General features: G+C 47.1%; 1 protein-coding gene across 1 annotated transcript; it reads left to right on the forward strand.

Annotated features, from left to right (window-relative positions):
• Positions 1-317: 317 nt before the first annotated feature.
• Positions 318-17,411, forward strand: LOC130389042 (ATP-binding cassette sub-family C member 8-like). The gene is made up of 8 exons (XM_056598703.1): positions 318-653; positions 4,044-4,206; positions 6,880-7,021; positions 8,422-8,543; positions 11,617-11,783; positions 13,809-14,060; positions 16,554-16,742; positions 17,361-17,411. Exons 1-8 carry the CDS (start codon positions 633-635, stop codon positions 17,409-17,411), a joined length of 1,107 nt encoding a protein of 368 aa, XP_056454678.1. The 5' UTR covers positions 318-632.
• The last annotated feature ends 300 nt before the right edge of the window (positions 17,412-17,711 follow it).

Below are 17,711 nucleotides of genomic sequence, written 5' to 3' on the forward strand. Positions count from 1 at the left end.
TTCATTTAAACGGCCTTTTTTTAGGCCTTATAGCGGACAGTAAAAAAAAAAGTGTTTACGGGATTGAAATTAAATACGATGTGAGATAGATATTTAATATTTGTACAACATAATATATAATATCAAAATGTTTCTGATGTCCTACTATTTAGCTGCGTCCAATGGGATGCGGCGTTGTTATCCAGAGATATCCACAGTAGGCCCATGTGGATAAGCCCCTCCATGTTGGCATTATGGGCTACGTGACTGCGGTCACACAACACAAGCCATCACTGGGTTCAAAGGAGTAGGAGGTGGGGTTAGGTCGATGACTTTCTTTCACACTATCAGCCGGATCCCGGGTTCAGCACCTCGGACAGCACTCCAGAGGAGACCGGATGACAGGAACAACGCAGCCCGGCTGTTTGCGTACGTGATGGACGCTGTAAACAGAATACGTCGCGGAGTCACGAGGTCATCTGCACTTTGACAAATTATTTTTTTCGCCTGCGTGCAGCCTACATGTTAACGTGCCTGTTAGCACGACTGAAACGTTCCATCGCATTACATAATCTGGTGCTTGTCGTTTTTTGTTTGATGATTTTGATAACATGGAAGAGCTCTTTGGAGCCAACAGTCACCGTTGATACACCATGATCTCCCATTACAAACCGGTAAGTGGGCCTACTTGTGGATGTGCCTAGGCAGGTCAGGGGTGTAAATGTGAGTAGGGGAGTGCGAGAACCTTAATGAATGTTGTCTTGACGGAGAGTAACTTTTTGTCTGTTAGATGATTAATAATTAGTATTTTGTTCGCAGTCAGACATCCCCCTAAAAACAGTTTTCGTGTGGTGTAATCATGACCCGTAGGTGACCCTTGCTGCTAACACGCACACGCACGCACACGCACGTATGTTAAGCAACGAGATGGATTGCTGTTGTACTGAATATCAGTACGACCGTTAAATCATATTTAAATCCGCAACTGGACTGGGACTGAACTGTTACCAAGCAACACATACACTTTACGTTACGTTCCCTTCGTCCTCTTCTGACAACCATTCGTAAGTCAACTCAAATGTTATGTCTGGAAATACGTTCATCTTTGCGGTGCAAAGTTTGTCTTAATCTAAACTACATAAAGACCGTTATAACATTAACGGTTATGATAACACCTGTAAAGCGGACTGATTCATGTATAGTTAAAAGGGTTAGGGTTAGTGCTGTTATACTCTAGCACTCATGTAGTGTACATTTATTTTGCCTCTAGTCCAATCAAATTACTAACTGTTGTATAAATATATATAGGCCTAGAATTTATTTTATCATAGCCATGATTCAAGATTCCTCAACTTTAACGATACAGAATTCTCCAACAGAACTTTCTGAACACTTAAATACTCACAGATCCACACACCCACTCACAGGCACGCAAGCGCACTCACACAAGCAAACACACACACACACACACACACACACACACACACACACACACACACACACACACACACACACACACACACACACACACACACACACACACACACACACACACATATTGTTGCATGTGCACACACTTACTGCTTTTTTTATGTAATAGAATCACCTTTGATACATGCTACAATTATCGTTCATATGAATGAATGATATGTATTAGTCCTTTAAAATAATCACTTTTTGACATCCTATGATGTTGGCTGACTATGAATAGCAATCGGAAAAGATTGTGGGTTCTCATTCAACAGTTCAATTTCAACCTTATGCTGGATTTCCCATGACTGCACATTTCTCTCTCCCTTTCTGTATCCTCCTGACCTCTCTTCCCCCCCCCCTCTCTCTTTATCACCCTCAGCCCTGGGGCATCTCACCAGCGAGCCACTGTGGCTACTGCTGATAAGGACCAAACAGGAACAATAAATAACACAATGTATAATGTGGGCTTTTCTCAGCAACCCCACACAAATGACTTATTGCGATCTCTATACGCATGCTTGCTGAACCCATCAATCTGCCCGGTGACTGTAAGTGCTTTGCGTTACACTCAAATAGAACAGGAGTCAGCGTTATTTGCGTTTATGTCCCACATAACATGGGCCCCATTTGTCATGCGATGATCGGGCCGTGTTATCTCACCACTGCTCTGGGGGGGGGGGGAACGATGTCACGGTGTCATCACGGGGCCCGTATAGATTCCCAGGCCGTCCCACGTAGTAGCGTGTCCTCCGTGGGACAGGAAGTCAGTGGGGCCGCGAGTGTGTGTGTGCGTGTGTGTGTGTTTGTGCTGCTCCTGGGGTGTCGGGTTGGTGTAAAGATAGAGTGGCGTCAAAGCGCTCACCCCGTGTCATTCCTCAGTACATCTGCGTGACCCCTGCATACAGCTTCCCATGTCCACTGCGTACTGGTGACCACATCCGTAAACCTGCGCGGTGATATCGGGTGTCTGCTCTAAAAGAGGGGTGGTATTTTCTATTCATCCATCGAATTGTATACTGAAATATATTTCTTGTGAAACTTGAGCTGAATTACAGTGAGCACACATCTGTCCGTGTATCTCGTTATTCACTTCATATTATTATTTATACTTTCTGTTCAGTGCCTTGCCGCCTTTTGAACTTTGGCTGTCTGTGATTTATGGGTCTGCATTGTTGCATGAGCTGAGGCCAGCATTGGTCATCGTAACACGGCAGTGAACTCAACTCCTTAACCCTATACCACCACACTGCGCTGCTTTATTTTCACAGGAAGTCGATAAAGTCGGGGTCTTAAGAGGTCATGCTGACCCTGAGGTCTCAGGGTACATTGTCACTTCCTTCATGGGTTACTGCAGATACATTTTCTTTTTCCAAAGACAAAAATGTAAATTCTGCCTTCTTTCTATAGCGTCATAAATATTTAGTGCTCACAGGTTTCTGTTCGTGCTACCAAAATAATCCAGCAAGTAGTGTGCATTTCCTGCATATCCTGAATTGAATTGTGGGAAAATGTGATGAGTGAATGGGAAAACATAGTTATGTAATTCTTGTTTATGGTTTGGGATCTAGAGAGCTGGGCTTTGCTTCACATGACGTTTGAACTGCTGTTGTATTTCCTCTCTCTCTCCCTCTTTCTCTCTTACTCTCGCTCTCTCCTGCTCTCTCTCACTCTGTCTCCCGCACTCTCTCATTCTCTCTCCCGTGCTTCCTCACTCTCTCTCCCGTTCTCTCCCGCTCTCTCTCACTCTCTGTATCTCTCTCGGTCCGTCTCACTCTCCTTGTTTCTCCCTCCCTCTCTCTCCCTCTCTCTCTCCCCCCCTCGGTCTCAGTCATTCATTAATCTCTTGCCCCCTCCCCTCTCTACCTTCCGTCCTTCCTCTCTCATTCAGCCTCCGTGTGCTGTCGTCTTCCAAGGTCGGACTCTGGATACTGCCACACAAGACAGGAATAGCAGGTGCACTGCAGAAGCCTGCCGATGCTGTGCGATTTGTGCCGGCGTGTGCTCTTGCTTGTGCATGTGTGTGTGAGAGAGTAAGATTACTGAGCGCATCTGAGCGATAGACAGCGTGAGAGAGAGAGAGAGAGAGCGAGCGAGCGAGCGAGCGAAAGATAGACAGAGAGAGAGACAGTGCGAGCTTAGCATGGGTGCATGCATGCGCGTGTGGCCACAGAAGGAGACTCCGGTGCGTTCCAAGTAGGGCTGTGCAGCATTGCACACGATCAGGCTTTGTCTTTTATCTTCTAAACCGTTTTTGCCGCTGCCGGCTGCAAGGATCCGCGCGGGAGCGGGCATTACTAAGACGCCAAGGCAAGGCTCCTGCACAGGACTTCACAGTTAAAGCGCACCGACCTGGGACTCTGTGCCTCTCCTTAACCCCTTTCTCCGCTCCCGTGCCTCGGGCTCCAGCTCTCTGCGCACCGCAGCTCTGGAGGATGTAACAAAGAGGCTGGGGCTTTTTTAAAACTTGAAGGAGATGCCCGAGGAGTGCCGTGCTCTCTGAGGCTGTAGAGAGTAACGACATGCTCTGAGATCTCTCCCGTCTGTCTCCCTGTCTCTCCTCTCCTGCCGGCCGGCTTCCCGCCCGCCCGCAGAGTCCTGGCTCCAACATGTCCTTGGCGTTCTGCGGGGTCGAGAACAACTCGTTTGCGTACAACGTGGACGGAGGTGTCCTGAACAACGGCTGCTTCCTGGACGCGCTCAATGTGGTGCCTCACGTCTTCGTCCTCTTCATCACCTTCCCCATCCTCTTCATCGGTGAGTGTGCCTGCGATGGGGTTCGGGGGAGTGTGAATAAGTTTACACACTCAAACACACACACATACACAAACGTACAAATGTTTCTGTATCTACTGGTTAAAAGTAGAGCTGGATGCCTCGCATCAGTAGGAATGTGTGGGCTTGTCGTTTACCCCAGATAATCAAGATTACAATGCCAGTGTCTACTTCTAAAGCTGTAAAATGATGTAACAATATAAATGTATATATATATATATATATATATATATATATACATAATAAGTGAATGAGTGATGCATGAAGGGCATGCATTGATTTCAAATATAATGTACTCTATTGCTCGTCTGATCGCAGCATTCTACCAATATAACCTCATCCCTGTGGTGTACACCTTTGACATCTGTGAAGGACTAACTAGCTGCAGAATCCCAGCATCTGAGTGCACCTGTTTCTGACCTGACTTTCTTTGACCTCCTGTCTAGTCATTGAAAGTGTGTTTAAACCAGAGGCTGTCTGGTGCTCTTCTTATTCGGAGCATAGGACTGATCTGTTTCTATGTGATGTAGTTACATCTGTCTCTTAGTTATGTAATCACATCTGGCTTCGAGAGATGTAGTCACATCTGTCTCTTTTCTGGTGATGTAGTCACATTTGTATTCTAGTGATGTAGTCACATCTGTATTCTAGTGATTTAGTCACATCTGTATTCTAGTGATGTAGTCACATCTGTATTCTAGTGATGTAGTCACATCTGTATTCTAGGGATGTAGTCACATCTGTCACTCTTCTGGTGATGTAGTTACAGTTGTATTCTAGGAATATGGTTACATCTGTATTCTAGTGATGTAGTCACATCTTTCTCTCTTCTAGTGATGTAGTCACATCTGTATTCTAGTGATGTAGTCACATCTGTATTCTGGTGATATAGTCACATCTGTATTCTAGTGATGTAGTCACATCTGTATTCTGGTGATATAGTCACATCTGTATTCTAGTGATGTAGTCACATCTGTATTCTAGTGATGTAGTCACATCTGTATTCTAGTGATGTAGTCACATCTGTATTCTGGTGATATAGTCACATCTGTATTCTAGTGATGTAGTCACATCTGTATTCTAGTGATGTAGTCACATCTGTAGTTTAGTGATGTAGCCACATCTGTCTCTCTTCAGGTGATGTAGTCAAATCTGTATTCTAGTGATGTAGTCACATCTGTCTCCTCTGGTGATGTAGTCACAGCTCTTTTAGTGATGTAGTCACATCTCATCTGTCTCTCTTCGAGTGATGTAGTTACTTCTGTATTCTAGTGATGTAGTCACATCTGTATTCTAGTGATTTAGTCACATCTGTATTCTAGGAATGTGGTCACATCTGTATTCTAAAGATGCAGTCACATCCGTCTCTTAATTTCCATTAAGAATATGCGTGATTGTGACTCTGTGCATGTGTGCCTTAAATGTACTGTTTAACATCACATCCTGTGTTCTGCTCCCGCACTCAGACAAACCCAAATGATGGTGCTATGATTGGCCTGATGGGTCCAAAGCCATGCCATTAGTCCAAAATGGCAGAAATGCAGCAGATAGCAGCTAAGGCCTATATTTTTAGATGCTCTCTGTGGATGTTGTACTTTTGTCATGTACTTTTGACAGTGCCTTCCTCGACACATTTGTCACAAGTCAGACTGTGTAAATGGTTTACTTTACCTCAAGCAAGAAACCCAAACAAAACCATTCAGTTAGCTCTTGCTTAAGCAACACGCCACCGGGCTTTACTGATAGGCTATCGCACTAACAACAGATCAGAACCACTGGTCTTTAGAGATTACAGTACAGTATGGCTTTGTTCTCCAAGAGAAAGGGAAGGGAGAGGAAAATTAAATGGGAATTTATTAATATCAGAGCTCAAGGAGGATTTATATCTTTCATAGACGCATGAAAAGGTTACTGAGACAACAAAAACTATTTTCAATATTCCACAACCATAATACATTGCACTCCTCCATGGCTGAGAGAGAGAGAGAGAGAGAGAGAGAGAGAGGGAGAGAGAGAGAGAGAGAGAGAGAGAGAGAGAGAGAGAGAGAGAGAGAGAGAGAGAGAGAGAGAGAGAGAGATTGTGAGTTTATGTGTGTGTGTGTGTGTGTGCATGTGCGTGCAGTGATATCTTTATCATTTAGCTGGCAGGGATATGAAAGTATATCTATCACTTCAATAACTGCGTCACACTATCCTCACCTTTTTACCAAATATGGGAAATATGATGTTCTTGAGATAATGGTTGTGGAGAGCGGCAACGGAAGAGTGTTAGCTTGTAGCTAGTTTGCTAATTTATGAGCTGTGTGAGTTCAGGTCAGGGTAGGGAGCACAGCTGTTTCTAGTGTTTTTCTATCGAGGATAATACATGTTTCATGAGCCTCTAAATATAGAGAGACGAACCCTGTCGGCCCATCTCTTCTGCTTTATTTACTATAATGTGTGCATGCTGGCCCTCAAGCCTGAACACACAGTCCAGGAGACTACAGTGACCCCTCAACATAAGCATATGTTGTGGACGTCCCTCATTACGATTTCATTCTCCGCTCAGCCTTGCACGGTGGAGAGGTGTGGATTGTACAGTGAGGTAAGCCTGGACACCTGGGTCTGCATGCCTCTGAGGCTCCGGTCTGTGTTGCTGTTCCTCCATCCCGACAGGCTGGGGAAGCCAGAGCTCCAAGGTCCACATCCACCACAGCACCTGGCTGCACTTCCCCGGTCACAACCTGCGCTGGCTGCTGACCTTCGTGCTGCTCTTCGTCCTGGTGTGTGAGGTGGCCGAGGGCATCGTCTCCGATGGGTGAGCTGGCTCTTTCGCTTCTGCTCGATTGACTTGAGCGGATAGTGAGTATAACCCGATCTGATCAGAGGGACTCGATTCTGTGGGAAAGGTTTTCATTAGTATATACAGGCACGTGACATTTAATTTATATTCTCTTTCCCCATCTGTTTATGTATCTCCCTCTCTCTCTTTCTCTCGACCTCTCTCTTGCTCTCTCCCTCCCTCTCTGTATCTCTCCCTCCCTCTCTATCTGTCGCACTCTCTACCTGCTCTGTCTGCCTTCCTCTCTCTCTCTCTTCCCACTCCCTCTCTCTTCTCTCTCTCTCTCTCTCTCTCTCTCTGTCAATCTCTCCATCCCTCTCTCTCTTCTTTCATATTCTTTGTTCCTCTCTCCCTTTCTATCTCTCTCTCTCCCTCCCTCTCTCTCTCTCCCTCCCTCTTACTCTCTCTCTCTCTCTCTCTCTCCCCCTCTCTCCCTCTCTCTCTCTCTCTCTCTCTCTCTCTCTCTCTCTCTCTCCCTCTCCCTCTCTCTCTCTCTCTCTCTCTCTCTCTCTCCCTTTCTATCTCTCTCTCTCTCTCTCTCTCTCTCTCTCTCTCTCTCTCTCTCTCTCTCTCTCTCTCTCTCTCTCTCTCTCTGTCTGCTCAGTGGGGCTATTTTTATAAACGTTGTGACATCTCCTCCAATCGTAGCTGACAATGGAGTAGCCTGCACTTTGTTCCCAGTAGACTGTGGAGCGCACAATGGCTTAGGTGGGCAAATTAGAGCGAATGTTGAGCACTTAATCGGCTGTACACCAGGCATTAAATGGGTTGGTTATAGTACCCCCAGGTGCTAAAGGAGGGTGGTCCTGATCTTTATGAACACACTGAGTGTGTGGGTGGACTTGACTTAAAGTACACACACAGTGTGTGTGTGTGTGTGTGTGTGTGTGTGTGTGTGTGTGTGTGTGTGTGTGTGTGTGTGTGTGGGTGTGTGGGCCTGGTGCTTTAGATGGGTTTGTGTATGTTTTAGTGTGAGTTTTAAACAGTATATGTGTTTGTGTTAGTTTGTATGTTGGTATGTTTGTACGTATGTACAAGTGTACAAATGTTAACTGTGCGCATATTTTTGAGTGCTATGTGCAAATGTAAAGTTCCCATGGTGCCCGTCCATGGAGGTGTGCGTCCCCTCTGTGATGTGCTGTGTTGTGTTGTGGTCTTGATGGGTCGTATTGTGTTGTGTTCTGTTGTATCATTGTGGATCGTATTGTGTTGTGTTGTGTCATTGTGGATCGTATTGTGTTGTGTTGTGTCCTGACGGGTCAGATTGTGTTGCGTTGTGTCGTATTGTGTTGTGTTGTGTCGTGACGGGTCAGATTGTGTTGCGTTGTGTCGTATTGTGTTGTGTTGTGTCCTGACGGGTGGTGTTGTGTTCTCAGGTTCAGCAGCTCCCACCACCTTCACCTCTACATGCCCGCGGGGCTGGCCTTCATGGCCGCCATCACCTCCATCGTGTACTACCACAACATCGAGACCTCCAACTTCCCCAAGCTCCTGCTAGGTACCCACACACACACACACACACACGCGCACACGCACACACACACACACACACACACACACACACACACACACACACACACACACACACACACACACACACACACACACACACAGCAGTGCTGCTGCTCCTCTTCCTCACCCCCCCATACCATTCTCTCCCTCTCTTCAGGATGAGAACCATCGAGATAGCTATCAAATACTATCAAGAGCTGTGTGCAAAATCGTTCCCCAATCACTCACTCACTGTTCCCTATATAGTGTTCGTGATATAGTGCACTATAGGGAACGAACAAACGAGAATTCTGACACTACGCTGAACATTTCTAAACATCATTTGTGTCAGTAAATGCGCCGGGTATTTGTGTGACGAAGACAGATGGGCCCACATCATGTAAACAAACCGGGCACTCACGAGGAAAGCCGGAGGTTGTATTGATGTTGAATGTTACATTTCCTTGTTCAAAGTTTTTTTTTTTTTTTTTGAATGTTACATTTTCTTTGTTAAATTGTTGACATTTCTAAACGAAAGCCGGAGACTCCATCATTAAATGTATTAATTTTCGCGGTTATTCAGCTTCTTCTTCTGCTCCGGAAAAACACGACCGCATTGCATTGTGGTATACGGGAGTAACATGTAGGGAACATCGTGTGTACACTCAAATTTGGGGTACTTTACTTCAACCACTGAGAACCACTACAAAATGGCGAGCACCCTATATAGTGCACTATATCCGTGATAGGGAACGATTTCGAACACAGCTTATGTGGAGCGTCTGTGTGTGATTGACACCCGGCCTAAGCAGCCTCACATCTGGCACAGAGTCAGACTGATTGTTCTCTGAGGCTGCACATCTGTTGCACATTTAGTAATCAAGGCACACGGGATGAAGTAGCCGTCCCCACCCACCGACACACACACCCACCGACACACACACCCACCGACACACACACACACACACACTCTCAGGGAGATCTGTGACATGTCAGCATTCACCACCTGCTCGGAAATGTTGCCCACTCTCTAAATGATGTGGACTCCACATCCCGTGTGTCCTGGTGCCAGAGGAACCCATCAGAGACGTCTAGGTGACGGGTGGCAGGAGCAGCTGCCACAATCATCATATCATATGTGTAGTTGTCTCTCCCTTTCCATTAAAGCGTGTGGTCAAAGGAGTACAGAGTATGGGTTCACTAGCATTAAGCAGATATCGGTCTAGCTTCCAAAAAAAGCGGACTTTATGTTATTTGTCCGCATTTATATTGATGTAATGAAGACATAATGAAGCGCATAGGGGTCGAGAGGCCTGATGGAAGGACACATTTAAATCACCTTATCACTAGTTATTAATTCCAGGCCATTGAAATGTTATGAGGGATTCACTGATATTTTAGATGGACCTCAGTTCTGCCAATGTTTACATTCACAGATGAGTTGGCTCATTTGATTAAGGCTCTGTGGTGCTGATTGACTTTGGACCAATCGTGTTCCAACATGAAATTGCATCAGGTCAAGGCAAACAATGCCTTCTTCTCCGTTTGAGAAGAAGGCATTGTAAGAAGGCCATGCTCCCTCTGCATGTTTAGAACACGAAGACGAATGCGTCTGGACAACTGGATGAGCATCCGTTCATGATCACTTCTTTAATAGCCTCTGATCATTTGTTTGTACATCATAAATCTGAATATAAAATAAATAATACGATAAAAAAATCCCTCCACGATCGTCCTTGTGTAGGACACTGAATAGAAACAAATCCCTTCATTCATTTCGACGTGGGATGGGGATTTCAAGGTCTCTAGTGGACGTGAGTCATCCGAGTTCAGTAAAATGGACAGTGTAATGCCATCCACCCCTTGTTCTTATGGGAGAGGCTCACATATAAAGACATTGGTTGAATGACTCATGCAGAGAAACAGCCAGTCTCAAATCCTTTGCACCGTGTTCTCACTCCCCCTCCTTCCTTCTTTCAGGCTCTCCTTTAATAATTCCACAGCTGGCTAAGAGTAAATATACTGATGATAACAAAATGTAGCTGAACATTCAGTCCTATTCGGAATGGCAACATCACCAGTATGTGTTTGTCGTGGTTATATACCCTGATGATCCACTTGATTCCAACACGGTGATAATATTTATAAACTGTCAATCTATATAATGATAAGAGATGTATAAAAAAGTTAATTTTATTTGTAAATTATAATGATAAATATAATAATTATCTTGAAGAATTACATTATTATTATTAATTATATAAGAAAACGTTTGGTGTGGTGTGTGTGGGCGTGTGTGTTTGTGCTTGTGTGAGTGTGTGAGTGTCTAAGTGTTTGTATGTGTGCGTGTGTGTGTGTGTGTGTTTGTATGTGTGTGTGTGTGTGTCTGTATGTGTGTGTGTGCGCGTGTGAGTGTGTGTGTTTCTGTCTTTGTGTGTGTGTGTGTGTGTGTGTGTGTGTGTGTCTGTATGTGTGTCTGTATGTGTGTGTGTCTCTGTATGTGTGTGTGTGTGTCTAAGTCTGTGTGTGTGTGTGTGAGTGTGTGTGTGTGTGTGTTTGTGCTTGTGTGAGTGTGTGTGTGTGTGTGTGTATGTGTGAGTGTGTGTGTCTAAGTGTGTCTGTGTGCGTGTGTGTGTGTGTGTCTGTGTGTGTGTGTGTGTGTGTGTCTGTGTGTGTGTGTGTGTGTGTGTGCTCCGCCCCTCCTGTACGTGTCTGAGGTGCCCTACGTGTCTGAGGTGCCCTACGTGTCTAAGGTGCCCTACGTGTCTGAGGTGCCCTACGTGTCTGAGGTGCCCTACGTGTCTGAGGTGCCCTACGTGTCTGAGGTGCCCTACGTGTCTGAGGTGCCCTGCGTGTCTGAGGTGCCCTACGTGTCTGAGGTGCCCTACGTGTTTGAGGTGCCCTACGTGTCTGAGGTGCCCTACGTGTCTGAGGTGCCCTACGTGTCTGAGGTGCCCTACGTGTCTGAGGTGCCCTACGTGTCTGAGGTGCCCTGCGTGTCTGAGGTGTCCTGCGTGTCTGAGGTGCCCTACGTGTCTAAGGTGCCTTACGTGTCTGAGGTGCCCTGCGTGTCTCCCCAGCCCTCCTGATCTACTGGCTGCTGGCGTTCATCATGAAGACCATCAAGTTCGCCAAGTACACGGAGCACGGCATCGGTCCTCGCCAGCTGCGCTACTGCATCGCCGGGCTGCTGATGCTGCTGTACGGCCTGCTGCTGGCCGTGGAGGTCAAAGTCATCATGGGCAGGGTCAGTCACACTGCAATGAGCGGTCACATCATATCACGCAACCAAACGAATCATCACCGTCACACAATACGGGTGGAATCATCGGGATTCCAATTTTTGTGATGTAGCGTGTGAGTAATTTACCGCCTGTGTGTGGGGAGGAATTTATGTTTTTCTCACGATATTGTTCTTCAATGCTCCATGGACCAACATGATTCAATTAAATATATGTATATTGTATTTTTCATTGGACCTTTTTATCTGGAGCCTTTTATAAATGTAACCTCTGAGGAATCCACACTATATAAAGGCATATAATCAACAGCATCATTCTTTATTCAGGTATTAAGTGAATGCTTACCTCTTATTCAGCTGTGAATAGACCTAAAGAAACATGTTGGGATGGCCTCGATACAGGGATTAGATTAGCCTGTGATTGGAAGAAATAGATTCCTTTTCCCGTGTATAAATCACTCCAACCCATGAGTTTCATTGATTGGCATATGTGGGCAAGTCTATCTCAAGATTAATATGCACTTGAGATGATCTATCAGTTTTAATCAAAATCAAATCAGTTGACAGCCTTTGTGCAATGTGCTCGGAGGCTGGGTCTATAGAATACACTGACCTATTTTACATAAGAAGTAGAGGCGCTTTCTACTCATTCCTCCTGACAGCATTTACTTGTTCAGATATATTAATTTATGTATTATATATGAGGCAACATTTTTTTATGAACCAATGGGAAACATAGCAGAATTTTTAAATTGTGCTTTTTCACAGCTATTTTTTCTCTTTTGTCTCTTCCCTCGTCTTATATTTAGACTTCCCTCTTCTAAGTTTTTCCCTTCTTCACAGCTCTATTATGGCGCTTTTCCACCGGAGGGTGCGGTTCGGTTCGCCTCAGTCCAGTAGGGAGGGGGCGGTATAGCCCAGCTCAGTTCCGAGGTCGCGTTGCCACCGCCGACAGTACCCTTATGGTAGGCCGGATGTCGATCACCGCGGCAGCTACCTAAACATCGTGACGTCATAGCAGCGCGACACAGTGTAGCCTGCTCAATCTAAACCAAGAGCGACCATGGAAGTCGTCCAGCAACAGTTTCGGAACGTCTCCACCTCCTTGTTCGCCCAAGCTAAAGTTTTGCGCGACATGTCCGTTGTCCAGAATAATACCCCACGGGTACTGTTTGTTTGTTTTTATCCCCATGTCGCCCGGTAGTGACAATTCTGTCGACAAATCGACGGAGGGCGTGTGTAGCTCGAACTTGCCGGCACCCTTTCAGGCGTCAGTACCCCAACGGAGGAGTACTGGAGGCGAGTGCGAAAGGAGTACGGCTCAGTCCGGGTCACGCCCACTTTTGGCGGTGGAAACGTGAACCGTGCTGCACTTTTGCGAACCGAACCGAACCGCACCCTCCGTTGGAAACGCGCCATTACTTCTATGAAGTTCTAGACATGTAAAAGGCCTAAGTCTTTTCATAAAGCCATCAGACTTGGCAATCACAGAAGATTCCGGCAGCAGGCTATAATTTACACCCATTGAAAGTAATCAGGATGTCTGGCGATATGAAGCACACAGTCATGTATTCAAGGTTTATTTAAGAGACTTTTCTATTCTGAGCCTTGTTTATCTGGCAGAGAATATGATCATTATCACTACCTCTACGGATGTCTCTTTCAGCTCCAAATTGTAACAGCGAGCTATGAATATGCTTTCTTTGCTTGAGCCTGTGTGTGTTTATTTGTGTGTATGTGCACGTGCATGCATGTGTTTGTCTTTGTGTGTGTACATGTACATGTGTGTGTGGGTGTGTGTGCGTGTCTGTGTGTGTAGGTGTTTGTGTTTTTTGTGTGTGTTTGTATGTGTGTGTGTGTGTGTGTGTGTGTGTGTGTGCGTACGTGCCGTGTGTGCGTGCATGTATACACAATCAAGTGTCCCCAGCTCGTCCCTGAGGGCTCTGCCTCTCCCACAATCAACATCTTCCCCATGGACGTGCTCACCTCCCCCTCCTCTTTTCCCATGATCCTCCTCCCCGGTCCGTGCAGCGCTACGTGTGCTACGCCGACCCCACGGAGGTGAAGCCCCCCGAGGACCTGCAGGACCTCGGCGTGCGCTTCCTGCAGCCCTTCGTCAACCTGCTGTCCAAGGCCACCTACTGGTGGATGAACACCTTCATCACCGCCGCCCACCGCCGCCCCATCGACCTCAAGGTGATCGGCAAGCTGCCCATCGCCATGAGGGCCCTCACCAACTACCTGAGGCTGCACCGCGCCTTCCAGGCCCAGACGCTGCGAGCGGTGAGCCCTGCGTCGCCGTCGGGTCGCTCTGAGAGGAGGGGTCTCGAAGGGGAGGAAGGGAAGCTCTGTGGGGCTGGGTTTAGCCAGGCTAGGGAAACAATGACAGCCGCCTCCCCAGACCAAGCTCAATCTACGATTGAGCTTGGTCTGGGGAGGCTGCTGTCATTTTCTTCAGCAAAAGAGACGTGATCAACGGTTCAAATGACTCTGTACGCGATTGGCTGCCTGCCTTCGCTTCCCTGTCGTCATTGTGTTAAACCAGCCAACAGCGCGCCATGGGGATAAGCCAGCTTGGCGATTGGCTCCCAGCAAAAACGTATTAGAAGCAGAAAGAAATGTATCGCTCCTCTCCACACCCCTCTGCAGGGCGGACTCAAACCGGCGGCAGAGGGGGCGGGGGTACCCAGGCTAGGGTTTCCCATGATCACAGATTAAACGTTGATGTCGCGCTGCATGGGTTGGTATTAACATGGGAAACACCATTGTTTCAGCGTGTGGGTTTATTTTGTTGTTGTTTGGATAGGTACAACTCAAATTGTAAAACAGGCTTAAACAGACCATGTCTGCCCGCTCACATGGTCATGTGGGGATTAACATGGATGTTTATCTCCCAGAGACCACAGGGGTGGAGGTGATTACGTAACGGTGCTGCACGCAGTCAGTGCTTCAGTGTGAGCACCAGACTGGATTAACCCTAGCTCACATCCTCCCTCACACACTGAGACAGAAGCTGCGGTCTCTTTTGCCGGGGAAGGTTCCTTACTGAGTGAAATGACCTGGCAGCTGTGATAAGGACTGAAAGAATTCAGTCCTTATAGAATTCAATTATAATTATATTTATTCCAATTTATTATGATAAATGCCAAGGATAGGTGCTTTGAGCGCTTTCTTTTCATATCGCCTCTAGCATATTGTACACTGGAACATCCTTTAAGAATGGAAGGAGATAATGCCATCCCATAAATCCTTCGTTTAAATTGACCCACCATTCGTCCTTAAGCGAAAAAAATCACCATGGCGATATTAACTTCGTAGAATTATAATAATTGTGATTCAAAGCACCATGACCATGAGTAGTCATTCATAATGGGACAATCATTTAGTTTCTCTTGTTTGATAGCCTTTATCAATGTCTTATTTCCGCCCCGGTTGTTCAATCTTCTTAAAGCCTGCACGAGACAACACGGTAAGAATTAGGTAGCGAACTATCTAAGATTCTCTTTTAGTACCCTCCGGAACATTGTAGTTCTCCCACGGTCGACCCACGTCCAAATCCATCCCTATGGCCCAGCGTAGGTGCAGTCGGATTCTCTCACCTTCACAGTTGGCTCTTCCTAAGTCCTTGAGTTCTCCTTGACATCTTTCTTTGTGCTCATCGAGTTTTCCATCGAGGTCAAGGAAAGGGATCAGGAGAGGACATCTATTGGTCTCTCTGTCTGTCTTTGTCCCGGTCTGTCTGTATGACTGTCTGTCTGTCTGTGTCCCTGTCCGCCTGCCTGTCCTCTTGCATGTGCCAGGGGTCAAGGCCGAGGTCACCGTCCATCGGGGTCAGTGTTTTCCAACAGGTCAAAGGTCGCAGAGTTCCGTGACTAATTCGTCACCGACTATTCCGGTGTGAACGAAGCACGGCCTCCGTCCGGCCGGCAGCAGGGATGAGAGAGATGGACGAGTCCTGGGGGAGAGGGGCTCGTAGCTGGGGGGGGACAGCCGGCCTTGGGGGGGGGGTTTTAGCACCAATCACAACAGTGCTGAGCGGTTGACTCCGCCCCTCTGTGAACCGTGCGTCACATCCCGACCTTTGACCTCGCACATCATGGGAAGTTAGTGTCGGGGCGCCTGAGACCTTTACGTTGTTTCAACTCCACTATTAGACACACACACAGCTGTGTGTGTGTGTGTTTGTGTGTGTGTGTGTGTGTGTGTGTGTGTGTGTGTGTGTGTGTGTGTGTGTGTGTGTGTGTGTGTGTGTGTGTGTGAGGTCGCGAGGGAGCACTCTTCATAAATGTTTTGTTAACTAAGAGCTGGCAGCGGAAGCAGAGGGCAGACGCTGAATGTCACATCTGTTGTCACACAAACAAACAGACACACACACACACACACACACACACACACACACACACACACACACACACACACACACACACACACATACACACACACATGCTCAAACAGAAACACATGAATACACATGGTTGTGGGATTGTTTACTTTGCTTTGACCGTCCAGATGTTTCTTTGATCATCAATCTCAGCCACGCTGGAAATGTTCAAAAAGTACAAAAAATAACAAAGCGTATGTAATGAGACGATGACATCCACGTTAAAGCGATGGAACACGGCAGTGGTGTTAAATAATGACAGCGTTGTAACCCCCCATTTAAAGCCCCCCCCCCAGGATGGCCAAGGAGGGGGTGCTGCAGAACAGGAAGGGAACAGAAACCTAACTCCGCCTGGTTCTCCTTCCATCCTTTCATCCTCGTTCATCCCCCCCCAGAGGCCCGAGGGCTCCGTCCCCCTGGGGCCCAAGCAGATCTGGAGGGCCCTGCGGAAGGCCTTCGGGCGGCCCCTCATCCTCAGCATCACCTTCCGCTTCCTGGCCGACCTGCTGGGCTTCGCCGGACCGCTCTGTATCTCGGGCATCGTGCACCACGTCAGCAAGGACAACCGCTCCATCCAGCCCACGGTGAGAGCGCCGCCCTGCTGGCCAAACCACCAACCCTACTATGGCCACGCCCAGAACCCCAAAAGACACGCCCCTCTCTATTTCTGATTGGTCCGTCCACACGTCACCCCTGTCTTTGATTCTACTGTCTATGGATTCGACTACTAGATATTAGCTGCTAGGGTTAGCGTTAGGGTTAGGGGTTATTTTGTGATGCACTCGAATGCTCACAGCGAGGGTACGGAAGAGTTCTAAAGCGTCCGGTTGAGTTGCATGCAACCCGGCCCATCACAGACAGAGTAGGGCGGGTCTTGGCGTGGCCAGAGTAGGATTCGTAAATTCGCGTCCCCCTGTGCCTCAGTCACATAGCGGCCATCTTGGTTTTTAACGCTAGCTCGGTGGATCCAAGATGGATCTTAAATCGTTCTGGACATATCGGTAGTCGATGTTGATCGATTTTTTTTAAATAATGGGGGGTTTAAATAATGCATTCAACAAAATCACATTCTAGCACAGATATATTCTACAAAAGAACAATGCCGGCCTTCCCGTACCTAATCTCTTTGTTGACAAGAACGTCCTGCAGGGGGCGTGTCTCTGTTGCTATGGACACTCCCAAGCCCCTCCCACCCACTGCAGGTGGCGTGTCTCTGTTGCTATGGACACTCCCAAGCCCCTCCCACCCAGTGAGCCAGTCAGTTGGCATCCGACAGTTGTTCAGTTGGACAGAACACTGTCGTCGAGTTCGCGGTATTCTGATTGCCTGAAGTGTTAGTGCAGACTTCAAATGAAACAGATGCCTATTCTTAGTCCCTTTGTCTAAAGGTATCATCCCTCATCATGTGATGAACTAAAAACAGCGCCAGTGTCAGCAGTTATACCGACCGCTGGCTGACAGACAGACAGACAGACAGACAGACAGCCAGACAGACAGACTGACAAACAGAATGAGCAGGCTGAGGTAACTAGGTACCTATCGCAGAACTGCAC

This window comes from Gadus chalcogrammus, chromosome 9 (genome assembly GCF_026213295.1).
Source record: "Gadus chalcogrammus isolate NIFS_2021 chromosome 9, NIFS_Gcha_1.0, whole genome shotgun sequence".
In the NCBI taxonomy this organism is placed as follows: domain Eukaryota; kingdom Metazoa; phylum Chordata; class Actinopteri; order Gadiformes; family Gadidae; genus Gadus; species Gadus chalcogrammus.